Source organism: Lissotriton vulgaris, chromosome 7 (genome assembly GCF_964263255.1).
Source record: "Lissotriton vulgaris chromosome 7, aLisVul1.2, whole genome shotgun sequence".
Lineage (NCBI taxonomy): Eukaryota > Metazoa > Chordata > Amphibia > Caudata > Salamandridae > Lissotriton > Lissotriton vulgaris.
The window spans coordinates 242,672,191-242,699,469 of record NC_141695.1 but is presented as its reverse complement, the minus strand read 5'-3'; the positions used below and the strand labels follow the sequence as shown (position 1 = coordinate 242,699,469).

General features: G+C 45.6%; 1 protein-coding gene across 1 annotated transcript in view; it reads right to left on the bottom strand.

The window, feature by feature from the left end:
• LOC147701288 (uncharacterized) overlaps positions 1–27,279 on the bottom strand; it is a 510,654-nt gene that overhangs the window by 3,123 nt on the left and 480,252 nt on the right. Inside the window, exons 9-10 of the mRNA XM_086928611.1 lie at positions 26,547–26,621; positions 23,772–23,809 (exon numbers count right to left, since the gene is read on the bottom strand). Of these exons, the coding sequence (XP_086784737.1) occupies positions 23,772–23,809; positions 26,547–26,621 (113 nt within the window). The remainder of the gene's footprint in view (positions 1–23,771; positions 23,810–26,546; positions 26,622–27,279) is intronic.

Below are 27,279 nucleotides of genomic sequence, written 5' to 3'. Positions count from 1 at the left end.
GTTTAAAATATTTATTTGTAACTAAATTGCCCTAACATACAGCATACGTGCCACAAAAAGCAGGAAAATGCATAATACAAATACAGTCAGCATAGTATAGCAGCTAGTATATATATCATGAAGGGAGATGTCATCATGAGAAGATAATAGAGAAAAGACTACAGCGCCTAACCTCCCTCCTCTTGCTAAGAAACAGTATTATTATATATTAGAAGATCTCTGGGCTTTGTCAGCAGACCCCATACCGTAGCCTATAGATAGTAGATCTACATATTATGTGCTGTCTTGCTCTTCTCCCTGGATGGGTCCCTCTACAAATGCTACGTCTTTGTGTATTCCTATGTGACCAAAGTACGTTGTCTCAAATAACAGCTGCATTGGTATGTTTTGTCTAGCTGCTAAGGCCTGACTTGAACATAATAGCAAGGAGCATTGTATTTCGACCATGCACACAATGTTCAATCAAAATCCCGGAACCTGCAGCGAGGGAACACAGTGGTGAGTTCTCATGTTAAAGCAGCCATACAAAGTGTTACTAAAACAAAGTTGTGTAGTAACGTGCGCAAAGCAGCAGGCAGGCTGCATCGTACTCATGCTAACTTGGAGAAAATGACAATGTCCCCATAGGCCATGTGACAAAACTCTCTGGCTGCATCCCTGTCCTCTGTTCAAGCAACATCATTCAATCAGTCTTGGTCCAGCTCCAATATGAATACTCCACTCTGAACTATAGGCCTCGTCTCCACTGAGGGAGAACACAAGCAATCCCAAACGTGGGTCAGCCAGGTTCACTGAGGTGGAGCTTGAATCCTAGGGCATAATGTGTAACGGGCAGTAGACCAACTATGCTATTTTGAAGCAACATTTTCCAATCTACCCGTAACGAAGAATATTGACTAATTTCTGTTAGACCTGACATCATTGGCTTGAGTCTCTCCTCCATTTTTTTTGTTTGCCTCCACTGTTTTACGATGTTTTGCTGGATAATTCTTTGGGCGCCGTGCCACTGCTGATCAGTGCCACAGAGCAAGTGCTCCCGATGCTAAATTGATGTATCGATTGTATCCATATTTGGCTTATTTGGTTTACTATCAGTCCCTAGTCTAGTGCACCAGGAGTGTCGGGGCTTGTAAATCCAAATGCCGCTCGTGAGCTTGCAGCACGTGTTGTGCCACCCACAAGAGCGGCCTCGTAAAAGAATGTCCACGGGTCGGTCATTGCGAGACCCACGTGCAGTCTAGTACTGTCACGCTGGCTGCGCAAGTATACCTACTTGCCAGTCCCTCAAACCTTCCCTTAACTTCATGTTAGTCACCCCTATGGTAGGCCCACGGGCAGGGTGCGTTGTAAGTATAAGGTAGGACACGCCTGACCAAGTTGGCATGTCCTGATAGTGAACAACAGCCATCTTCGTTCTTCACTATTGCGCGGTAGCCTGCTCTCCATTAGTTAGAATAGGCCGCCGGGATAATTAATGCTATGATCCTAGCTGGCTCGGGGAGCATGGTGCAATGTCGAGTTTGGTATCCCTGAACTCGGGGTTTAATTACGCATCCATTGGTGTGGATGGTTTTAGGACTCTGGGTTTGAAAATAGCACTTTTAGAAAGTGTCTATTTTCTTGTCTAACCATTTCTGTTTTCTGCTGGTCTTGCGTGTGTGTGACAGGAGCTGGGTGGCTCCAGAGGTCTGGATGAGTCAGTGTGGGATGAGTGGGACATTTGCGTTGAGAGTAGGGGGAGAGTAGTTGCTGATAGCCTGCCCTGCCTGATACAATGCTGGCTCCACCTCCTGCCAAGAGACTGATGGCTCTGTGCCTGCCATGGACGATCCTAGCCCCACCTCCTGCCAGGAGGCCGATAGCTCTGCTCCTGCCAGTGACAATGCTGGCCACACCTCCTGCTGGGCGTCTGAGGACCCAGCCCTGCTCAGTGAATAAGCCAGGTGCTTCTGCCTGGCTCCACCCACAACAGACCCAGGATGTTGGGAAATTCCCCTGCATGGACAAAGGGATCAAAGCCGGAAAGGGGTATAAGAGAAGGACCCCTGAACCAAGAAATCAGATCACTTCTGACAAGGAACCCTGTAACCAAGGACAAGAGGCCTGCTGATCTAAGGACTTGCCTACCCCTTCTGCCGGTGTGCTGTTTGCTGGGGGGGATCCTGCAGTGCTTCTTTATTTTTGCCAAGGAACCAGGAGAGAGGAACTGTGTGTGTACTCTCACGCTTGCTAAGAAAATCTCCAAGGACTGGAAGAGTGCCAGTCTCCTGCTGAAGTCACAGGGCTAAAGGACTTCATCTGCTTAAAGTGCTATTTGCTGGAACCTGTGAATCCAGCACCTCTGAAAGAACCAGCAATCTCGACGCCGACGGACGTCGCCGAATCCAGCTCGACACCGTGAGTGACGGCTCAAGTGTCCCGCTTCCTCGACACCGGCAGCCGGGCCCGATCGACGCCAGCAGCAACGCCAGTGAGTAGTGAGTTCGGCTCCAGCTCCAAGGGACCTCGTGTCTGCACCGCTGCTGATCGCATCGCCCTCGTGCCCTCTCTTTATGCCGTGAGCGCTGCTCACTCTTTGCAACAGCATCATCGACAACGACGCCTGCTGAGGCCTGATCGACACCGAAGACGCGACGCCGGATTGCTCGACGCCGCTGATCATCGTGTGCTTCATTTTCCAAGGTACTGTGTTGTTGGGAGTCCGTGTGACTCTGGGCTCGACGTAGCGCTCCTCGCGGTCGACGCCGAACCTTTGGATTAACTTTGCCTCGACGTCGTGTAACTCCCGTGTGGGTTACATTGTTGCTAAGAACTGTGTTTCCAGGAGAAGAGTTGCTTTGATACGAAAAGACTTTGTGCTAAAGAAGAAACTACCTTTGAACTAATATTTTCCCTTCCAAGTGTATTTATTAAGATTGTGTATATTGTTGTCGTTATTTGGTCTTGTGCTAAGCCTTATATAAAAATCCTTATTTTTATAATACTACTGTGTCGTGTCCATTTGTAGTGTATTCACTTTATTACTGTATGTGGTCATAGATGCTTAACGCACAGCCTCTGAGATAAGCCTGTCTGCTCTGCCAAGCTACCAAGGGGGTGAGCAGGGGTTATCAAATGGTGTGATCCCCTTGCCCTGACAAGAAAAGGTGTGTCCCTATTTGTCAGAAGTGTATACCTCTGCCAACTATAGACAGCCGGTTCTAACATTGGTGGGTCAGCGGTGAGGATTTGAACTTTGCATTTATGACCCATGTGCAGTGATTAGTGTGCGCTACATAGTGAAAGCAGACCATAGCGCAGCCACAGTCTATTTGGAAGGATTCCATTTTTGGTTCTCCGCTTTTCTGAAGCTTGATTTTTTTAACACTGCCAGTTATGACCATGAGTGACACCGGAGTCACTACCCCTGTTGTTGTCGTGGAGGAATTCGACAGAGCGAAGATAAACGTCTACAAACTGGAGGAGCTGAAATCCTTTTGCAAACAGTTTAAAGTTCCTACCAAAGGCCTCAAGATTAAGGAAAACTATCTCAAAGCACTGGAGGCCTGGTTGGAGTCCAGAGATCCCTCTGATGTGGTGGTGGTACCGCCAGGGGAAGGGGATGAGGAGGCGCCAGTGAATGGGCCTGAATGGGGAGAAGACGGAGGTGATGGTATTTGGGGGAAAGGAAAAGATCTGGTCTGCTGAGTGGTGGCCGAACTCGCTGGGCGTATGTCCCGATCCTACCTCCTCAGCAAAAAATCTGGGGGTTATGATCGACCCTACCCTTAGTATGTGCCAACAGGTCAACAGGACTGTATCGACCTGTTGGGGGATTATCCACATCCTAAGGAAAATCAGGCACTATTTGTCACTCCAGGCAAGAAAGCAACTTGCCGTCGCACTTCTGGGCTCCCGGCTGGACTATTGCAATGCGCTGTACGCAGGACTGAATAAGAGTCAGCTACAGCGTTTGCAGGTGGTCCAGAATGCGGCAGCGAGATTTGTTCTTGACCTACCTAAACGCGCCTCTGCTACCGAAGCCCGAAAGCAGCTCCACTGGCTCCCCGTTGGGGACCGTATCCTTTTTAAATCCATGTGTATGGTGTACAAAGCCTTAGCTAAAACTAGCCCTACAGGCATTGGATCGATCCTGTCTCAGTATAACCCTGGCAGGAATCTCCGTTCCACTCATAAACTCCTTCTTTCTGTGCCTCGTGTTAGGAAAACAAGATGGGGAGGCAAGGCCTTTTCTAACCTGGCCCCTAAATGGTGGAATGCTCTCCCTTTGGAAGTAAGGTCCCGCCCCACTCTACAAGCTTTTAGATCTGCTTTAAAGACTCACCTTTTTACACGTGCATACCTTTAGTGGTGCCCTGCAAACTTTTTGAACTGTTTTGGTAGGCGCATTGACACCTTCGGGTTTAGTTGCGCGATACAAGTTGCTTAATAAATAAATAAATAAATAGTCCTCTCCCGGAAGCAGTGTTTCCTCCAAAGGTCTTTCCCCTGAAGAAAGAGAAGAAAGGGCGAAGGAGCGTGCATACAGCATGGAAATGGCAAGGCTAAAGATAAATGGGCAGTTGGAGTTAGAAAATGCAAGAGGTAGAAGAGAAGCTGATTTGGAGACCAAAAGGTTGGAGTTTGAAAGAGAGAAGTTAGCTTTGGAGCGTGATACCAAGTTGAGGAAGTTGGACATCCAAGCTAAGAAGTTAGAGTTGAATCCCTCTGGTGGCAGCATCCCATCTGTGCCTGCAGAAAGTAGGCTTTATTTCCCGAAAGATGTGATAAAAGATTATCATAGGAATGAAGATATTGGTCAGTGGTTTAAAGCATATGAGTTAGCATTGTTGGCCCACCGGGTCCCTGAGAAGGATTGGGGAGCGGGGTTGTGGGGTCGCTTTGTGAATGAGGGGAGAGATACCCTGTTATACATGCCGGTTGTCCCTTGCTCACTTTGCTACTGGATTCAAGCAAGCCTGGCTGAAGATGTCTGTAATGCCAGAAACCGGTCCTAGGAAGCTTGAATCCGGTCCAGGGAAGGCATGGCTTAGCAGTTCGGGCTGGACTGTTCCCATGAGGCACATGGTCAGGCTGATTTGCATATGGCCATATCTGAACTGGGGTTGCAGAGTGGGCTAAAGAAGGGTGATGGACTACACCCAGATCTGTTGACTGGGTGATAGTGTTTGATTGGTTCAGATGCTCCGTCCATCACCACCCCCTTTTGTGTCTTAGATGATGGCTGTGAGTGGCAGCTGTGATGTAGGTGCTCGATGTGTGATAGAGTGAGGCTCCCGTTCCCCCTTGTGGTGAGTGCCTCCAGTGTTCATCACTGTGCGCAGGAAGGGTGCCCATGTCTGAAGGAACAGGTCAGATTGATCTTGCAGGTTGTAGATGACTCGCTCATGAGAGGCAGTATGAATCATGGCTACCAGTCAGGATCCCTGCGTTGGTGGGGCCGGCACCCTCTATTGTCTCTAGGATACATAGTTTGGCTGTAGCAGTTTCCGTGTGGAAGAGGTGGCATTAGGGCTTTGATAATTCTGGCGATTGTCATAAATCATGCAAAAGAATCGCTGAGGGGATAAGTGGCAGGTGTAGGGGCATAGTGATACTCAGAGTCTATCCACATATAGCCAGAAGGGTTGCACCAATGGGCATTCACATATAACATATACTGTGTCGCAAAAGGTATTTGTGCACCTCCAGCAGCTGGCATGTGGTAGTAGGCCCACTCTGTGCAATTTCATTGGCGTCCAGTACCAATCGTACAGTATCTTGAAGAGACAGAATTAGAAATAGGTGGTTTCTGTAGAAACGGGCTGGCACAAATTCTACTTGCGACGCATGCACCAGTGAGGGGCGGACTTTTCAAAGGCGGGATGTCAATGCACTGGCAGCATTTTATTGTCGTAATTGAGCAGCAAAATGGGCTGGTAACAGCCACACAGCAGAGGGTCCTTTGCAACTTTGGGTAATACAGCTTTCACAGCTCTATTGGAAAGGGGGCCCAGGGAAGATGCCTGATCTGCTTCATGGAATGCTGCCTGCAGTGTACCAACCTACTCCTCCCCTGTCCAGTGACAGAATTCCGCTGAGAAGCTATCTTCCCCGGGGACCTTGTGATAGGGTAGTTTGGCTATTGCTGATACTTGCTCTTCTTTGCCCCTCCAGTAGCTCCCTGCCCTTATCCGAGAGACGAGGGAGATTCACCTCTTTTAGAAAAGTGGTCAGTTTATTCATCACAGCAGTTTTCCCTAGGATATAGAGGGTCTCATTAAATAGGGCAAATTCATTCACGATGTTCTGGAGGTAGCTGAGGTACTCTCCTGGTGTCGATGTTATGGCCAGTATGGCCATGGCCGCTTCACGCTGATGGAGCTGTGCCCTTAACATCCTCCCTGCTTTCTCTCCCTGCTTGTAGTGCCTTCCTGTCATCCTCTGCAGGGCGTACTCTGCTTTGGAGGTGGAGAGGCTGTTGAAGGCCATCTTTATGTGCTCCAGAGATTTGCAATGCTGTAGTGTGGGATGTGCGGAGTGCAGGCGGGTATATGTCCTATTGTCGTTTTCATCTCCATTTGTCGGGCAACATTTTGTCTGTTGTCCTATGTTGCATCTCGCATGAGTTGGCCCCTGATCGTGGCCTTCACTGCTGCCCAGAGAGTCCGGCCAGAGTCCTCAGATTCACGGTTGTCCAAAACATTGTCTTTGAGCTTCGTCTACAATTGGGATTTGCAGCAGGGGTTCAAAGGCGCTGGATATTCATGCACCAGGACTTATGTTCTGGACTGGCCAGCCCTATTTCCAGTGCGAGAAGAACCGGGGAGTTGTCTGAGAGTACCACTGCAAGTATTCGGGATTCCTTGGTGTGCTATACTTCCCTGTGGGAAATGAGAAGGTAATTCAGTTGTGAGAGCTTGCTATGTGTCGGAGAGGTAAGGGTATATTCTGCATCTGTGGAGTGGCTCAGATGCCAGTGGTCCACCAGAGCATTGTCGAGCAGCACATCATCTATCGGGGCCCTGTCAGCTGTATTACTCTTATCAAGGGGACCTGTCAAGAACCAGATCTCTTGCAAGGTTCCAGTCTCCGCCAATAAGATATTGTGAGGCACGTATTTCCACCAAGACACGATTGAGCTGTAGGAGAAATTGTTTTTTTGCCCCAATCGGAGCGTAAACTGACCCTACGCATATATGGTGGTCACCCAACCTTACCTTTGCACATGCATATCACCCATCAGGGTCTGTCCATGTTTTAGTCACCATCACCAGAAGGGTTTTCCAGAGGAGAATCGCCACACCGCATTTTTTTGTGGGCCTCACGTCATGGGTGACTCCACCCCACACATTTGCAAGGTATTGAAAGAACTAATTCCAAATATGTTTGCTCATTTCTCATAGTTTAGAGCATTAAAAGGATAAGCGCTGAAGGGTGGGCAGCGCTTATAGGATGTGTTTCGCTCTAAGACATGTGTGAATTTTTAAATTCAGATTGATGATAATAATAATAAAGATTGGGTTGGTAACAATTTGGAAACTTTATTTTATAGCCAGGTTCGCCTGAGCATGTGATTTGGCCTCTTGTTTTTGAGCTTGTTGGAAGCATGGGATTACAATAGCAATAATAATAATAATAGCTTGTAAAGATTAATTTTACTTTCAACCAAGTCCAATATTAATGCAAATTTTTTACAGTATTGTCACATTATCAAAATACAAATTTCCCTGTAAGATTTGTCTGTGCTGGTTTGTGATTGTTGGATGATACCGGCTAGCACACAACGCTGACGTTAACAGCATCTGATGTCCGGTCATGGCTGTTGATTGTTGTTTGTAAGCGCAATCCAGCCAAATCTACCCATGTCATGAAACCCTTTGACGCCTCTTCACTTTGAATATTCATAGAACTCTGCTGCTTACATTCACTTGAACATTTATTACATGTGAATAAACAAAACAAGGCTTGCGGTCATCTGACTACTAAAGATAGAATCTGCTGCCTTACACTGTATCTGCTGTAATTACAGTGGCATTACATTAGACCTGGGCACTAACCCTTTTGTAAGCCCTTCTAAGTGGATTGGGGAATTTGTGTTTTTTTTTGTTTGTAAAGGCCTCCGATCTGGCCATGCTGTGTTTGATGTGAGACACCTTGCAGTAGAAGAAGCTCCCTGCACTGCATTGAGATGCTAAAACGCAGCACACTCCAGACAAAGGCCTAAAAGGGGTTCTTATTAAACCCTTTTTTCACATTCATGGATGTTGGTCAATTGGTGTGGAATTTACAAGCTTCAATCAAATGTCTACTTCCTTCTTGGGAGGGCAGGGTGACACAGGGGGCAGGGTAAAGTGACCAATAGTGAAGCATTTGAGTTTAATTATTTTTTTTGTTGCCATTCTCATTAACTTACAGTGCAGTCTAACTAACAATTTTCTGCTGCAAAGCTTTGCTTTATGTGTTTAGTGTCATGTTGCATTAGTCTCTGTCTCTGTGTCCACGGACTCATTGCTAGGCCTTCCATTTCCCTTAATACGCTAATTGTTAGAAACACCATTACATGCCCAGACTTAGTCTTGGAGGCATATTGAAAGCTTCATCTGCCCTTGTATTTCCTCTTATTCTTGGCTATCCACACTTGACGAATGGAGCACATATTGCAAGTCAGTTTCCACATGTACATGCTCTTTTCATAATGCCCATGTTGGGCAGATTGTAGGATTTATGGCATTTTTTGCTTATTGGAAAGTGCGTCTATGCATCTGCCTGAGCGCTTCTACACACACACGTCGACTTCCAGAGTCTTGGCTTTAGATCAGAACAATCCATGCAACCATTTTCCCTTTTGCAGCAGATGCTGTAAAACAGGTTTCAGGCCCACTGACTTCTGGGGTGAGGGGAAATGCGCTGTTAATTGAAATGCCCTCGCTGGTGCTAGACCTGGATGGGGGCCACCATAGCAGTCTTCTTGAAAGTGAAGTCATGTGATAAGCGAGACACGTATATAAAAGGATCGAATACAATTGCAGCTGGGTACTTTGTTCAGAACAGCTACTAACTTGCTAATGTTGGGCTAGCTATCAGTCATACTCTGTAAGTGACCTTAGTTTATAAGTTTCAAATGCACTGCTTACTAATGTTTCTTTCTCCGTAATGCATTCCTCAGTAAAGTTATTTGCCATCTTATTGTATTGCATTACACCATTAGAGTTAATGGGGTGACCCTGTGTCCCTCAGAACCTGGGTATTAGTGATATAGAAAACAGTTGGCTCCATTGGGTAATACAATTGCTGTGATTTATGTATTAAATACAAAAGCAACGATGCATCTCAATTTGTTATCAACAAATGAAAAACAACTTTTACATAAGAACACACCAGGAGAAGAATAATTGACAAAATAGAGTTGATTTACTCTGTATAAATATGGCTGTACCAAACACAGATGTATTGCAGCAATACAAAGGTGACTGTTGTGAAGAAGTAACTTGATGACAAGTGAAATCAGTGGTGCACTATGTACATGACATACATTGGTGGCATAGATAAATAGAATTCAGAAATCCTGTACTGTCCAATGATTTTTAACATGAATGCAAGAACTAATGGCGATTTTAGTTTAAGGTCAAGCACACTGTATGGGCATGTATGACAATACCGTCGACTTTTCAACCCTAGAAACAGCGCAGAGTGATGCGCGTCAAAAACGGGCAGTAAAACAACTCTGTTTTTGTCAATTCTTCTTCTCCTGGTGTGATCTTATCTAAAAATTGTTTTTCATTTGTTGATAACTGTAGTAAAGATTTCAACATGGAGTCAGGATATAGGTTCCAAGTAAGTCTTTAATGTCATATAGTTACAGAAAGTAGAGGTGAGCAGGTGGAAAATATGCTATGAAGTATGCCCCACCAGGAGCTGTCCTCCTGGAAGATCAGCCTTCAGTCACCAACTGAATCTAATCCCCCAACAAACATTCTATGACAGATATAACATTCCACACGCACAAGCTAGAGAGCAGGGGAAGAAAGAGGACAGAGCAGGAAAGAAACATTCACCTTACAACATATCCCCCTTCTTTACACTAAAGAACAAAAACAAAAGAAACAAGAAAAGAATGAAACATGTAAAACGTAATAAACAGTATATAAAGAAAGCAGAAAAGCGAACACAAAAGAATACAAGAATAAGAAGAGAATCAAATGAAATAACAACACCCATCCCCTATCCTTACAAGGAAAGAGAAAGGAAAATAAAGCAAAAGGCAAGGAAAAGACATAAGAACCATAACCTGAGAATAAAATGAAAAACAAAGAAGAACACAGAAAATCAAAGAAAACAAGAATTAGAAGTCAGAAACATACGCACAAGACCAGAATGCCTGACGTCAAGGCAACCCTACGTTAAGTGAAAAGGTGAAAACAACGAACCAGCGCTGCAACAGAGAAGTACCAAGACACAAAACGTATGAGAGAACAAGAACGTGCACGAAAAGAAGAAAGTAGGCAGCACTTAAGAATATCGGAAAAGAATATCAGAAGAGAATTATCGAATGCATACAAAAAAAAAGTAGAACAACTGCGTAGTAAGTCTGTGAAAAATCTAATAAGAAGAACAAACATACTAAGAACGAGAATTAAATAAACTAGGCCTAGAACAGAATAGTGCAAACAATACACCAAGAATGAACGTACGTATGAATTCAAGAAAGTAAACCCCAAGAAAACAGAAGCCGAAGAAACGTAAAGGGGTACACATATAAGAAAAGGAGGTGAAATAAATAAATCACATAACAAGTAAAAGTAAGTGACCTCCCATGAAGAAATATAAAAGGTACACACAGCCGTAGAGCAAAAGAAAAGCATATCAGACATTACGAACAAAAGAATGAAGAGCAGCAATGTAATAATAAATACTTTTGACAGAAGAAAAGTGTACCGTTATATCAATATGCAAAAGAAACAAACCAGAAAATAACCATGAACAGGTTTGTAAATATGAAAAGTTGTACACAGTAAAACACCAAATATCATGCTCATATAATCTGCAAACCATAACCCAGGAATTAAATACACAGAAAATTACAGGTCAAAGAAAATGGAAGAAACAAATTAAAATAAATAAAGTAGCCACCGTAGTCAATATCTGGAAAGAATAAACGCTGGTGAGCGATATCTCACCCGGGCAGTAGATCCAAAGAAACAAGGTTCTTCATTATGTTCAAGGCAGCAGGCATGGAAATTATAAGTCCCCTGCAGAGCACAGCAGAAACTGGTGAAGAATGAGGCTGCAAAAACTTTACTGAAAAGTCGGATAATGAAAAAAAAACTAAAAAAAACCTGGTTGGCAAAAGAACGCGGCAAAGAATAATCCAAACTTGGAGTTAAAAGAAAGTATTCAATGTCACCAATCGAAAGTTGGCGGCACGTAGATGACGGCATGCCGGGTGGCTGCAGGCACGAACTTGCACTAAACTAAACATGCAGGAGACTTGATGTGGCGGAGACGTCATGAAGAAGAAGGCATCGCAACGACGTCACAGAGGTCCATGGAGGAAGCGTAAAGAAGTATGCACGAGCTGCTTTTAAACTGGAAAGGCTGGAGCAGATTCCAACGGACTTCAAAGGTAGGACAAAATATACTTAATTTCTTTTTAGTAAAATGTAACGTTTCAAAGCATGAGAGCCAAAACATTGTAAAGATCCGACTGGCCACGATTAAAATTGGAAAGTTCATGCTGTGAAATATTTGGCACAAAAACGCTGCTGAAATTGTAAAGAAACACAGTACAAAATGCCCAAATGCCTCATAGAGATGCTCAATTACTGAAAGTTACGAATATAGGTAAATGCTGATGGTGAACAAAGCGGAAACAAGGGGTAAAACAGCAAAGTCCAGAAGAAGGTTATAGATTATTCTTGAATGTAGTCACAGTTAAAGGACAGTCCCAGACAAGTTGCTCATTGAAAAGTATTGATTCTGCTTTTACTGAATGCGTAGTAATATTTGGATCAAAGCAAAACAGAAAAACACAGTAGAGTGATCAAGCCAGCTGGGTTTCTGTTAAAATTGTAATTGAAAAGGTGGATAAAAGAATGCCACGCTGTAGATTGTGTATAAAATCACACACAGGAGTTCAGTGAAAGAGATGAAAAGAGAGTTGTGAAATAAAATCAGAATAAGACTCACTAAGCATGATTGGATGTTGGCATGCCCAGGTGAAGCTGACCGGTGTCAGTTGGTCACTGGTGGGGCAAGGGCAGCCAGAAAATTGCAGGTGAAAGTATCAAGCTTGGGTTCTTTGATGTAGTTGCAGACCTTGAAAGTATATAAGTTGCTGTAGAAAATTACTTGAATAGTAAGTCCTTGAATTAGAATACACGCAGGGTTTGTAGTCCAAAACGTCGCCAAAATGTAGTACAGATTTCCACATGGAGTCAGGATGTAGGTTCCAAGTAAGACTTTATTGTCATATAGTTACAGAAAGTAGAGGTGAGCAGGTGGAAAAATAAGCTATGAAGTATGCCCCACCAGGAGCTGTCCTCCTGGAAGCTCAGCCTTCAGTCACCAATTGAATCTAATCCCCCAACAAACATTCTATGACATATATAACATTCCACACACACAAACTAGAGAGCTGGGGAAGAAAGAGGACAGAGCAGGAAAGAAACATTCACCTTACAACAATGACAAATTGAGATGCATTGTTGCATTTGTATTTAATACGCAAATCACAGCAATTGTAATACCCACCAGAAAAACTGTTTTCTATATCATCTTATTGTATTGGGCATAGACACTAATTCTTTAGGCTGTTCAATACTCTAGTGATGCAGTCACATACAGAATGTTAACTTGCATTGAGGTACTTGTCTTTTTGTATGTTCCTCAAAACAAGCATGTATTCCTGAATCAGAATGCATGATGTTTTTTTTTCATTTCAGCAAACATGTTTGAATACCTATGACAGAATGATTTTCAGTAGGTACCTTTCTGATACTTTCACATTTCAAGATGGCAGTTTAATATAGAAAGTGTTAGATATTTAGGTTTGCAAGTGGAGTGTGCTGTAGCAAAAAGGCCAACAACATTCCAACTACCCAGTTGTCATCAGCCAAAAACTATGGCTTTCCAACCTGATGCTGACCCATATATTTATTTTGTGATGGCATACGTAATGTGGCTCTAGCCACACAAAGAATCAATCTCAGTCTATGATAAAGCATCTAGAAAATATTTACCAACGGCACAAGCGGAACCAGGCTTGTTAGATGTCCTGGTTAAAGTATTCTGAGAGGAGAGGACTGGTGAATGAAAACCAAGAAAACCCCATAAAAAGTATAGTGTCACTGGCACCGCCAAGGACAACACAAGAAAAGGAAAAGTTCCTCAAGCCATAAGTTTGGAACACATACAGAGGGCCACCAGGGTTCGAACACCCCTTATGGGGGAACATCGTTTACAACGCGGTGTTTACACCGCACTACCTTCACCACGCGGCCATTACAATCAATCAATCAATCAATCAATCACAGTATTTGTATAGCACGCTACTCACCCGGAGGGTCTCAAGGCGCTTGGGGAGGGAGGGTCTGCTACTGCTCGAACAGCTAGGTCTTGAGCTGCTTCCTGAAGGCGAGGTGGTCCTTGGTCAGGCGGAGGTGGGTCGGGAGGGAGTTCCAGGTCCTGGCGGCAAGGTAGGAGAAGGACCTTCCCCCTGTGGTGGCTCTTCGTATGCGGGGGACGGCGGTGAGGGCGTGTCCGGTCGATCGAAGCTTGCGTTTTGGAGCGTAGAAGTTGAGGCGGCTGTTGAGGTATCCTGGGCCTTGGTTGTGAAGGGCTTTGTGTGCGTGGGTGAGGAGACGGAAGGTGATTCTCTTGTTGACCGGGAGCCAGTGCAGGTCTCTCAGGTGTCCGGAGATGTGGTTGCGACGGGGGATGTCCAGGATGAATCGTGCGGAGGCGTTCTGGATCCGTTGGAGTCTCTTCTGGAGTTTGACGGTGGTACCGGCGTAGAGGGAGTTGCCGTAGTCCAGTCGGCTGGTGACGAGGGCTTGGGTGACCGTCTTCCTGGTCTCGGTGGGGATCAACCGGAAGATCTTGCGTAGCATGCGTAGGATGTTGAAGCACGATGAGGAGACGGCGTTGACTTGTCTGGTCATGGAGAGGGAGGAGTCCAGGATGAAGCCCAGGTTGCGTGCGTCGTCTGTTGGTTTTGGTGCGCTGCCTAGGGCGGGGGGCCACCAGGTGTCGTCCCAGGCGGAGGGTGAGGATCCCAGGATGAGGACTTCCGTCTTGTCCGAGTTCAGTTTCAGGCGGCTGTTCTTCATCCATTCGGCTACCTCTTTCATCCCTTCGTGTAGGTTGGCTCTGGCGGTGGCGGGGTCGTTGGTGAGGGAGAGGATCAGCTGGGTGTCGTCGGCGTAAGAGATGATGTTGAGGTAGTTCTGGCATGCGATGGCTGTGAGGGGACTCATGTAGACGTTGAAGAGGGTTGGGCTGAGTGACGAGCCTTGAGGAACGCCGCAGATGACTTCGGTAGCTTCTGATCTGAACGGGGGGAGGCGGACTCTCTGTGTTCTTCCGGCGGGGAAGAAGATGGTCCACTCCAGTGCCTTCTCCTGGATTCCGACATTGCTGAGGCGCTGTACTAGGGTACGGTGGCAGACAGTGTCGAATGCCGCGGAGAGGTCTAGGAGGATGAGGGCCGCTGTTTCTCCGTTGTCAAGCAGAGCTCGGCTCCCCTTTTGAACGGCGCGGTAAAAAACCGCGTACATTGCCCTCAACTGTGTGTGTTCATTCGGTCTCTAGGTGACGGTGAACATAACTGTAGAATCGCCTCCGTTGATCTTCCAAGACCACCTGGCGGTGGCAGGTAGGAAAGCGTGAAATTTGTTTTTAGACAACCCGTGCTTATTAACTTTCCTTGACCAATGGAAACAACCGACTATTTTCCACATTTCTTCTAGGCAAAAAAGGCACCCTCCCACGAGATGGGCTAAGGACTGCACCATAATATATTTCTCTATCAGCCTACTTGGTAATGTTACCTGTTTCAATGATTCCTAATTAATGCTAGGTTGCATATTTTGAAGCGTTTGATGTTTTCTGTAATTTAGAATATTTTTTCCCCCTCCAGGCAGATTTTCATGCCGCCTTTTCTCAAATAGAAATTTGCAATTCGCATATGCGTCCTCCATAAAGAATCGGTGATCCTTAGAAAAAGTCTAGTACATTAAAAATCTCCTGCTGCCTCTCCCGGTAATGATACTCACTTGTAATGCATAGATACGTAAAATAGCCAGTTTTTCTGCAAGACTAATACTAGTTTATTTTACGAATTTCTCTTCATACTTAGGTTTCCCACCCAAAAACGTGGGTGCCCAGAACGGATTAGTATGCCTGAGTGAGGTTTCCTACATATTGTATACAGAATCTACCCAATTGAATTTAACCAACTGGTTAATAGTGGTTAGCCATACAAAAAAAGATTGTTGAAACACCAGTAATGTTTGCATGTTTGATATTTGCTGTGCAAATAGATATTTCATTTTCCATTCTTGCAGGGTGAAAACTCTTATCCACCATTAAGAATTACTTCCACAACCCACTAGGGTGTTACCCTATAGGGGTCAACAGGTAATAATACAGAGGATTATTCGAGCTCACAGCAGTATGGGTGAACTAGCCCCCCCTTTTTCAGCCAAGACGACTTTACACATCGTCAATCTTGAAGATCAGACCTTCTATATAGGTCTTAAATGTACTAGCTGTCAATCTATCAGACGTGTTTAAAAACATCAGTCTTTCTTTTAAAATTTAGAGTTATCTACCAACAGCTTGGACCAAGAAAACCTAACCTTCAAGTCCACTCCTATCGCCCCTTTGCGAAAGGTGAGCGTTAGTCTATATTTTTCAATCTTACTTATGGGATTCAGACAGAGATAGACAACACGGCTGTCTCTCCTTTTTTTAACGATTATCTATTATGTACCACCTTCCTATGAAATAAAATACAGGATTGGTGTGTTTCTAATTCGCTTTTCTAATTGCTCCCCAGGAGGTTGCCCACCCACAACTCTGTTTGTCCTGATGAAGACCCTGTCGTAAGGAAAAGAATCCTACTTATATTGGGTCGAAACGTAGACGACTACACTACCCACGACCAACTCTGGTCCTCATTCAGACACTTACGGCTACAACGGAGTTAGGCCGGTCTTTATCATTCATAAATTTGGACTCTATAGGAGCCGCAAACTGTGGCCCTGTTTTCAAGGACCACATGTACATTGTCTTAGAAGCTTGAATAAGACTTGTCACCGAATGAATCAGATCACATATATCCTACCCCCTACACTTTCCCTCACGTCACCCCCTTCCTGTTGTGAATGTGGGCACGCACATTGTATATAAACTGTGGTATCAAAAGAATGTATAAATGAGTAATATATCCATTGAATAGGATGTATGCAATCTTGAATTAAATTCTTTTTTGCTTCTAAAAAAAGTTTTTTCTTTTTTTTGAATTGTTGAATACAAATGGTGTAAATTTGTAATTTCTTTCCTCCGGTCACGGGACCCCTTCCTTTGGTTCTAATTGTTACCCAGGTCCCTACTGACTATATTGGGTTTAACCCTGTTTTTCATAACGGATGTCATCGGTGGCTGCGATCAGGGCGGTCTCGGTGCTGTGGTTGGCCCGGAAGCCAGACTGCGAGAGGTCGAGGGATCCGTTCGTCTCGAGGAAGGCAGCCAGCTGCTTGTTGATGGTCTTCTCGATGACTTTAGCGGGGAACGGGAGCAGAGAGAGATGGGTCGGTAGTTCTTGAGGTCGGTGGGGTCGGCTGATGGCTTCTTAAGCAGGGCGCTGAGTTCGGCATGCTTCCAGTTCTCCGGGAAGGTAGCGGTGTTGAAGGAGGTGTTGATGATGTCCCGCAGGTGGGGTGCGATGACAGCGTCGGCTTTATTGAAGACGTGGTGAGGGCAAGGGTCGGTCGGAGATCCGGAGTGGATGGAGTTCATCGTGCGGATGGTGTCTTCGGTGCTGATCGGGGTCCAGGCGCGGAGGGTGGTGGTGGGGCGCGGTGGTTCGGACGTGGCATGCGTCGGTAGGGTGCTGAAGCTCTTGTGTATGTCCGCGATCTTGTTGTGGAAGTAGGAGGTGAGGGAGTTGCAGAGGGCTTGCGAAGGGGTGATGTCGTTGTTCCCGGCGTTGGGGTTGGAGAGCTCTTTAACGATGTTGAAGAGTTCCTTGCTGTTGTGTGCGTTGTTGTCCAGCCGTTCCTTGAATGCAGTTTTCTTGGTGGTGCGGATCAGTTGGTGGTGTTTTCGGGTGGCGAGCTTGAGGGCAGTCATGTTGTCTGGTGTTGGGTCTCTGCACCGGGCTTTTTCAAGGGCTCTGCAGTTCTTCTTCGAGTTCTTGAGTTCGTCTGTGAACCATGGGGCTTTCTTGCTGCTGGGTCTGCTAGGCGGGGTCCTCAGGGGGGCGAGGTCGTCTGCGCAGTCGCTGATCCACTTCGTGAGGTTGGTGGCCGCTTGGCTGGGGTTCGTAGCGCTGGAGGGGGGGTTCTTGCTCAGGGAGGTTGCGAGCTGGTCGGCTGTGATCTTGTTCCAGCTTCTGCGTGCGACCTGTTGCTGTTGGTGGTGGATCGTGGTCCTTTTGAAGCTGAAGTGGACGCAGCTGTGGTCCGTCCAGTGGAGTCCGGTGACGTGGCTGAAGGCGATGTCCTTGCTGGAGGAGAAGACGGGGTCGAGTGTGGGCCCGGCGTAGTGGGTGGGGGTGGTCACCAGTTGCTTGAGTCCGAGGTTAGCGAGGTTGTCCAGCAGGGTGATAGTGTTGCGGTCGTTGTTGTTCTCCAGGTGGAAGTTGAGGTCCCCGAGGATGATGTAGTCAGCGGAAGGGAGGGCATGCGGGCTGACGAAGTCGGCGATGTCTTCGCTGAATTGTGTGCGTGGTCCCGGGGGTCTGTAGATGAGCGTGCCTCTGAGGGTGGTCTTGGGGTTGATGTGGATCTGGAAGTGCAGGTGCTCGGTGGGCACGAGGGTGTCGTCGGTGTTGGTCGTGATGCGGATGGAGTTCCTGTGGATTATGGCGATGCCTCCTCCTGTCTGGTTGACGCGGTCCCTCCGGATGATCTTGTAGCCGTCCGGGATGGCGATGGCGATGGCGATGTCGGGCGCTGAGGAGGCGTTCATCCAGGTTTCCGTGAGGTAGGGGACGTCTGGGGTTGTGGTGTCGATCGGGTTCCAGAGCTCGACGGCGTGTCTGTGGACTGAGCGGGTGTTGAGCAGGATGCATTTCAGGTGGCTGTTGCTGTTGCTCGTCGAGGTCTTGGGCGCTGCTGGGGTGGTGCAGGTCCGGATGCAGGTGAACTTGCAGGCGTTGCAGCAGAAGGGTCCGTGGGTGTGTTTCGGGGTGGCTCGGTAGCAGCCCGGGAGTCTGCCGGCGTTGAGTGCGATGAGTTCGGTGGCATCATAGGACAGTCAGGTCGTCTTCCGTCGGTGGGGGCCAGGGGTCCGGGCCCTGGGCGCGGTCCAGGCGCGGACGGGCGCAGACAGGCTTACCTTTGGCGTGCCTTCGGTGCACAATCGGCGCTCCCGCTGCGCGTCAACGCTGCGCGTGCGCACGGTCGCCATTTATGGCGAAGTGCAGGGAGGAGGAGCAGCTGGGAGGCGGGAGCGGGAGGGTACAGAAAAAAAGGGGGCGTGTCCACACTCCCGGCGGCGGCGGGAAGTGGGGAGCGGGGCGGGTGGGCGCGGGGGGCAGTGCACAGGGGGGGCAACAACACGGGCAAAGGAACCAGATGGGCAGAAAGAAAATAGGGTTACAATACAGTACAATACAATGACACTTTTAAAAACGCCAAGGACAATCGGCAAGCAGCAAGTGACGGCGGGGGGGCGTGGCCAGGAGAAGGATACAATAAGAAAATAAGGTTACAATGCAGTACAATACACGGGAAAGAAAGAAAATAAGGTTACAATACAGTACAATACAATGATACTTTAAAAAACGCCAAGGGCAGTCGGCAAACAACGAGTGACGGTGGGGGGGCGTGGCCAGGAGAAGGAAGGCTCAGCGAGGCTGAGATCAGCGGCAGGCGGGGGCACACGCGACAGCTGGTGGCCGTGCGGCGCGGGGGTGTCCTAAGGATAGGTCACCTACGACTTGCGCTGGATGGCGCTGTTGGTTAAGGAATATTATAATTTTATATTCCAACACCTTCCCTACTGTTACATGGGCTGGTGTTGGAATATAAAATTATAATAAACCTCAATCCACTCCCTCCAACGCAAGTCGTTGTAACGACTTGTGTTGTAGAAACAGCTTTGTCAAGTACCACGATCTAAAAGATCGCGTAGTACTGACATACATCCCCCCTTATGCAGTCCAGACACTTAGTTTATGAAGAATCTACATGGCACACCTCCTTCACCAGTAAGCAGAACTAAATATCACTTGCTAGGCAGCATCCACAGCCCTCAATTAAACAACAAGAACTACCATGACAAGCAACCAGCCAATGTGGCCTCGCTAGCCCTCAAATTGCCAGCTTGTATTTGGTGCCTAAAATGTCATCATAGCTTTATCATCATAATAGCCATTATGCAAAGCTTGAAATAGCACCACCTGTTTCCACTGGCAGGCCTGGTTTCTCTGTATCCAGTTGCTCTACAGCTGATACAGAAACATATCTTCCAAATCTTCATGAAGTGCAAAGCAGGTGCATTACTTCCCTTTCAAACCTGGCCCCATTCACTCCTTTTATCCTGCCGCCATATTTACTCACAATTTTCCATAATTCACTTTCCCCTTATCTGCCATCATACCCTATAAACTGGGGACAAAAAGATGGAGGTCAGGGGCTGATTAGGTTGTTGGGTGTCAACTCTATGGAAAAAATCTCCTAGAACCATGTTGGTAATCCTGTTAGCTAAATGCAGTTCGTAATTTTACTATAGCTTTAAAGCCTGCCACAGCAGGCTCTATCAGCCATTAAAAACCATCTCCAGCATTAAAGGTCCAAGCCGAATGTGAGGGCTTTTAACAAGAGAGCAGGCCTTTAATGGCCAGTAGAGCCCGCTATGGGGGGATTCTGAGGCTATTCGAACATTCTGCATCTCGAGGGCGGAATTTTCTAACTTGTAAAACAAAGCCTCATGGAGTTCTAGGGGGTTGAGAACCCCTCGGGCTCTGTGAAAACTTGTTCGCAGCTGTTGCTGTGAACACACATGTGAATGTTGATGCTTGGATTCTATCAGCCACTATAAGCCCGGAACACTTCATTCTCTTCAATGGAGCGCTCAGCACTCCAATGTTCTAGTATTTAATACTTTTGTTAAGCATGGCACGTCTCCATCCAGACATTTCAGAGCACTTGATAACATTTAGTCTATACACTGCAATGTGAGTAAGGCTACCAGATGATTCCAGACCATTGGAGACTCATCCTTCAGGTTCGGTTCTTTGATTCCTATAATAGAGTTATAGAAGCTGTTGTTCGGGTTCATTTCAATCAAACAACTTAGACTGACTCACTTGAAAATAATGGTTTGTAAAATGAAGGATCAGGACTGGGTCATGGTTTCTGGTGGCCGGTAACGGCAGGGATAGCTATTCATTCTGGATTGTTGGTAGGGTAAAGCCCAGCATGGTATCTGGCATCATGAACTTTTATTTCTGGCCTGACATCATCATGCTCACTTTGCATGTGCACAAAAGCCTAGGATTGTCCCTTACTCTTAAAGGCTCTCTTTCTAGTTCATCTAGGAGTCTTCAGGTGTCTTATGCTTCAGATGTCTTAGTCTGCCACTTATTTGCTGCGTCACACATTCCATCTAGCAGGGTTCATAGACTTTCCTCTGCACTCAGATTTGGAAAATCGGTTTTAACCTTGTTAACTCTCTGAAGAGGTTGTACTGGTGATATTTGGGGCGCTGTGAGCCTGCGCTCCTTGTTGGGTTTCCCAGGGGGTTGTAGCGTGCAATAATGTTTTTTGCAGATATGCACCGAAGGTTCTTTCCGTGTAAATAATTATTTATTTCAGGCTTTAAAGAGTTAAGTAATTGTGTAACTCTTACTGGAACGTTTTTGCAAAGTAGAAGCTAGGACACATTATTTGAATTATATAGTGCATGTAAAAAAAGATTAGGCAGAAGCATTTTACACAGAGCAAAAGCAGAATGAACCATTTAAAAATGTCTTGATCTTCCATACATATTGTCTTAATGCTCTCATATGTTAGGATATGAACTTCAGCCAATGCATTTTTCACCCTATGTAGCAAGCGGGCCTACAGCTTTTTTGAAGGCTTAGCATTGAAATGTCTAATTATATTGTCGAGTGGAGAAAATCTCAGGTTATCAAGGAATGTTGCAGGAACTGGAGCAGATTACAGTCTATCTCAGACGGCTGGTATATTCCTCTTGCGGACTGCACCTGCAATGAACAATTTACTCCAATGCCAACAATCTACTGTGCTAACCTAAGCTTTTCTCAAACCCATGAGGCGGTGACATAACATTAAATGGCGCGGACTCCCAGTAGAATATGATGAGGGACCCCTGAGTCTACCATATCCCACAGATATTCATTGACTTTGGTCTGAATGGGCCCCCAATAGGTTCGAGGGGAACCTGAGAGTGTGGCTCCCTGTCACAAGGGCTGCAGTGGCTAGTGTTACACCCATGAGATCTTTTCCACTTCCCCTGGTCTGCAATTTAACTTGCAAGAGAAATTAAGAGCCTCAAGTTGCCCGTGTTAATTAGTTAAAGATCTTTGAGTGCGGTTTGAAACCATTCTTGCCATTGGCTGTCGAATCTTAATTAGGCTATATCAATCCAACAATTAGTCTTGTAAAGCACTGCTCCTCACCCTTGAGGGTGTCTAGGCTCTGGTTGACTGTGGTTGCAGTAGAAGAGCCAAGTCTTGACTTCTCGTCTGAAATCTGCCAGGGAGGGTGATGTTTGTAGGTGGAAGGCTAGGTGAATTCCAGGCTTTCACAGCAAGGTAGGTGAAGGCATGCCCTCCACTGTTGTGGTGGCAGGTGCGGGGGTGTACGAGAGCCAGGGAGGTGGATTGTAGGTGTCGGACGGGCTGATGGAAATTCAGGCTGTGCTTGATATAGGCTGGTCCCTGGTCATGTAGAGCTCTGCAGGCGTGTCAGTAGCTTGAACTTACATATCTTCTAGAAGGGTAGCCAGTAAAGGTTCCTGAGCTGGGTGTTGATGCAGCTGCATTTCGAGAGTTTGAGGGTGAGTCTGATTGCTGCTTTCTGTGTGGCCTGGAGTCTTTTGAAGAGTTGGATGGTGATTCCAGTGTAGAGAGAGTTCCCATAGTAGCAGCGGGTGACAGTTTTCCTGTTGCTGCTGGGGATCCATTTGAAGATTTGTCTGAGCATGCAGAGGGTGTGGATGCAAGAGGAAGCAACTGTGTTGACTTGGCACTTTATTGTGAGTTTGCTGTTAAGGATTATGTCAAGGTTGTAGGTGTGGTCTGTGTAAATGACTGTATAAAGAGCAGCTTTTTACCTCAGACTACTGAATAAGATGTTTCTTCAGCTCTATTTACCACATTCCATAACGTTGTCCAGATCCTTGGTAGTGTGGAGACTGTATAACTGCAACATTACACTTCTTTGACTTGCTGGGATGGAGTTTCTAGCTTGTCAGGGAAATGTGTACGCTGAGAATTGCAAAGTAACCACCTTTTCAGTACCCATATAGGGTTGTGGCATTTCTACCAGAGATTTTCCCCAAGGAGGTGGCTGCCTCATTGGAGGCTGCTGACCTACAAGCAACCATCAGAGATCTGACACATTAGCACTACTACTGATCTGTGAGCTCCCCCCTCACCTGCCTCCACAGCCACACATTGTATCCACAGACACTGTCCGCTAATTTACCACTTTGTTCTTTATCTCCATGACTCACTCAGCCCGTGCTGCTCTCCACATCCACTGAGCCACCCGGGCTTATGCTTATTTTATTTTGTCCACTTTTTTAATTATATACTGTTGTCTTTTATCATTCCTTTTTTTCTCTTACACTATTCTCACCCTTTCCATCTTTAAGTTCCCCCATCCTCTTTAGTACATGTTAATGGTTTGCTCCACCGTAAAGATCAAGGAATGTGTCTTGACGGATGAGTAGCATGTTACATCGCCAGATATCTCCATTTATTCACCTTTAAAGAGTGTCAGGATTATAGGACTTATTTAATTACCTAACTTAACTAACTGATTAGTTTGCAATCATCCTGGAACCTGTCCTCCCTGCTTGCCATTTATTAAAATACGACATTGGATATACCACACACCAAGCTCCAAGCAATGAGGCATGTTTTACAGAGACCGGTTTATGGACATATGGAGTCCCTGCCCATCTGGGACAGTGTCCAAGAAATGAGGATTTGACAGAAAGGATGGGAGGTGTTGTTATGAGAGTGGGGAAGTGCTCTGCAACATAATGCACATGTGCTATTTATATATTTAGTGCACCAAACATACTTGTTAGTACAGTTTGTTGCACAGGACGATAAAGGAATGGGTTCTTGCCGCAAAATTTTGTTTCAATATACCCATGCCAGGATGTGAACACTAGTTGCAAGACAGGTCAACGCTCCTGGTTGATGCAAATGAGTCAGTGGCCATATCCAATCCTGAGGCATGGCTCATGACATGAACACTTTCTACGGACAAGGAAAATATTTCAAAAGTGAGGACTTACACTGCAGATCACACTTACAACACAAAATGACGAAGTGGGTCATGAGAAAGATGAAACATGCTTACCTTTGATGCTTGTTTGAATTTGCAAGGGCATTTGCTGCCTAAATCAAGTGAAGAAGAGTAATAACAAAATCAGAGAAGAGGTGAATGAGCACAGCAGATAGTTGATAACACAGAAACAGCCCACCACTTTGCTGTCTGCTCCTGCACCCACAACTTTCTTTGCCAACATCTTGCATCCGGTTGGAACAAAATCTCGGGAAGATGAGATAGGCTGGGCGTACTCGCCAGAGATTCACCTACGGACATCTGTGCAGTGTCATAGATTTTGCCACACCAAGGCTGAGCAAAACTTAGTTAAAATAACTGCCCGTAGAACTGGCACTGCTCAGATACTCTGACCAAGAGACTTAACCACAGTATTTCAAGGAAATACACATCACCAGTGTGAAATACTTATGACCTACCGGTTCGGAATTATTACCGGTGTTATGGTCTAAGAACTTTCATGCAGTCGAAGCCCTGAAGAAGTCAAGGGTTTACACCCCATTGACGAAACACGTTGGCTGGACCGCTAAGCAACACACCATTAAAAGTGAACATTACAAAGAAAGGATACCTAGTGTCTTCATCATCAATTAATTAAAACTGTGTTGTACAGTCTTTGACTCACATGCGTGTGCATAGGACTTGTTGTATTTAACCAGACCCTAGGGTCTAAACTGAGGGTTTAGGGGTAATTTCCCTCACCTGTTGCACCACATTTAACTGTATTTTTCTTTCTGTGTAAACCTTACGCTATTTGGTAAGCTCCTTCTAGATCTCCTGTGATAAATAACACCCCCATCTCAATCTCAACTTTCTTTGCCAGCCTGGGAAACAGATATGCCCTGCAGATATGACCAATGGACAAGGCTTTCTGACATTGTAATGAGAACGGCAGCCTCCATGCCTGCTCAGTTTCTGTAGGGATCTCTGTTGGGATGATGTAGCATGAAATCTCCAAGGCCCTACAATCTTAACTTTCTTCTGTACTAGGGTGAAAGTTGAATGAAATTGCCATGCCTATTCAATCTATTAACTCACACTACAGGGTCACTTGACTTTAAATAAATAGGACATTGCTTGTACAAAGTGATAAGATCATTATTCAAAGTTCTTTGAAAGTATGTTCTTCATAGGGCCTCAGATATAGTAGTTATGAATACAGACATTTTCGCAATTATCTTCTATGGTAAAATGTGCACCACATTTTTGATGGGAATACAACCTTACCACCAAAAGGATGCCACTGAGATCAGTTGCCAGTCATCAACCCTTGTACACTGCATATTCAATTTACAACTTTACAAATCAGTCCAAAAGCAATACAGATGTAAATCTACAATGACCTGGACTAGAGACAAACTGCATTCTGTAGCAAAAAAGATAAATGTATACATGGTCGACTCGAATATAGTACAAGGAAAAGAAGAAGCATCAGGCATTGCTTGATCAACGTAAAACATCGTAAAGTAGTAGATCACAAATTTAATGTAATGCATAATCATGTTTTCATTTTACAAAGTTTAGATCATTTTAGGGAGCAGTAGGAGCTTAATTCCCTTCATCTGGCAAAAATAATTCCAGTGTTGATGTATGTTAATTATTTTTTGCAGGTAATCCGATGAGGGTTGTTGTTCAAAGACAGGTACGGAGTAGATTGAATATTCAAAGACTTTTGTGAGTTTTGATTGCAGAGCTGGAGTTAAAATCATCTATTAACAATGTAACAGTGCAGAAGGAAGCTATAACCCTGTTGATCTACGCTGCTCTTCAATCATGAGACACAAGATGAGATTGGTTAAAGAATAGTTTTCATCCATCTGGAAAATGTTTTGTCAATTTCTTTCTCAGAATTAGAGGACTGATTATGATGAAGGTTGAATGTGCGTCTGACTGTCAGTGATGTGGGAACAGGACCGGCCGACAGGTAGTTGGCAGTCCCAGTAGCCAAAGTACTATCTAACCACTGTGGAGGCAGTCAAAAACATTGAGGCTTGATCTGGGGCCCGGAAAAGAGCTACAGCACAAGCCCAAATGCCAAAAGGCATGTTTGTAAACATCCCTGCACCCTGCGGCAGGCACCAAGCTTTGCCTGCCAGGCGATGCAGGGATGTTTAGAGGGGCACCGCTGGTGCCCCTCAGGGCTCATAGGTGATGACCATGAGGGAGAGGGACCCTGCTAAGGACCCCAAAAAGTCTTTCTGACAGCCTTTCACATTAGAAGTATCAACGTTCAATGGCTGGCAGAAAGGTGGATTGTAATCCCCACAGCGGTGCCTGAGAAGGCTCGAAGTCTATTATGAGGGATTCCACCGGACGTACTGTACAATGAGTTCCTTGAACCCATTGGAAGCTGTCGGTCAGTCCCTGGGCAATTGCGGTCTGAATGGCTGTATACTAATGCAACGGTCTGACCACGGTTATAGATGTCGGTAGGACCGACGCCACCAACATCGTAATTGGCCTGTAAGTTTTTGTTTTAAATCCCTTCAGATTTTCCAGATAAATTTGATTTTCATTGGGGCTTCACTTCAATTTACTTTGATTGTATGTACATTTATCTGAGCTTGTCTTGAAAGCCTGCTGTGTCTTAGTTCTTCAAGGGCCATTTTAGGTCACCCTGGCTGAGGAAATAAAAGCGAGATGGATTCACAACATTCTCAAATCATCAGAGCATTCCATTAACAGCATAGACATTTCAAAATCTCCCATTATAGATATTGGGGTTGTCCAGGTCATCAGAGATTGGATGTAATAGGGTCATTGGGGAGAAGGAATACCTTCAATACTTACGCAGAATGCTCAGGATCCCCAGGATGAAGAGGACTCCTGAACACACAAGACCCCAAGTCTGCAGTCTTTGATAATCTATGGGAGAAAAAGGAATTATTTTGGAGTCACTACTCTCACTCCCTCACACTGTCCTTCAGTGGCCACTGTCAACATTATACTACTTACAGATGTTCCATCAGAGTTCAAAATATCTTACCTATGCAAGGAAATGTAAAAGAGGCAATTAGATGTACAGAGGAACTATGTAGCTTTTATGTAGGAAAAAGAATGCTGAAGAGCATGGAGGACCTTGCAGAAAGTAGTCTGGACAAGAGAGGGCCTTTGCACTTAGGAGTCTGCTGTATGACAGAGACACTCCTGCAGGAGAAACCACTTGTGCGACCTTGGGGAGAAATCCCTACACTTTCTGAACTTGTCAGACCATGGGTGAATAGAGCACATTCTAAAGTGCCCAGGCAGAGTCAGAATCCAATATACAAACTTCCCCTCAAGGCTGGAGATACACAACACAAACATGAGTCTCAGCAAGAGTGAAGGAAGGATCACTGATGAAGATGACGAATTACACTTCAATACTATTCATTCGGTTCAGAATGGCCAATACCCCATATCTGATTATCCCTCTACCTTTTCATGCTTTTCATACAATCATCTTATTTTAAGATCTTTTAACTGTTGCATGATCCTGTCCATGAGTGACACATAGAAACCCTGTGGATGGACTAGTGAGAGA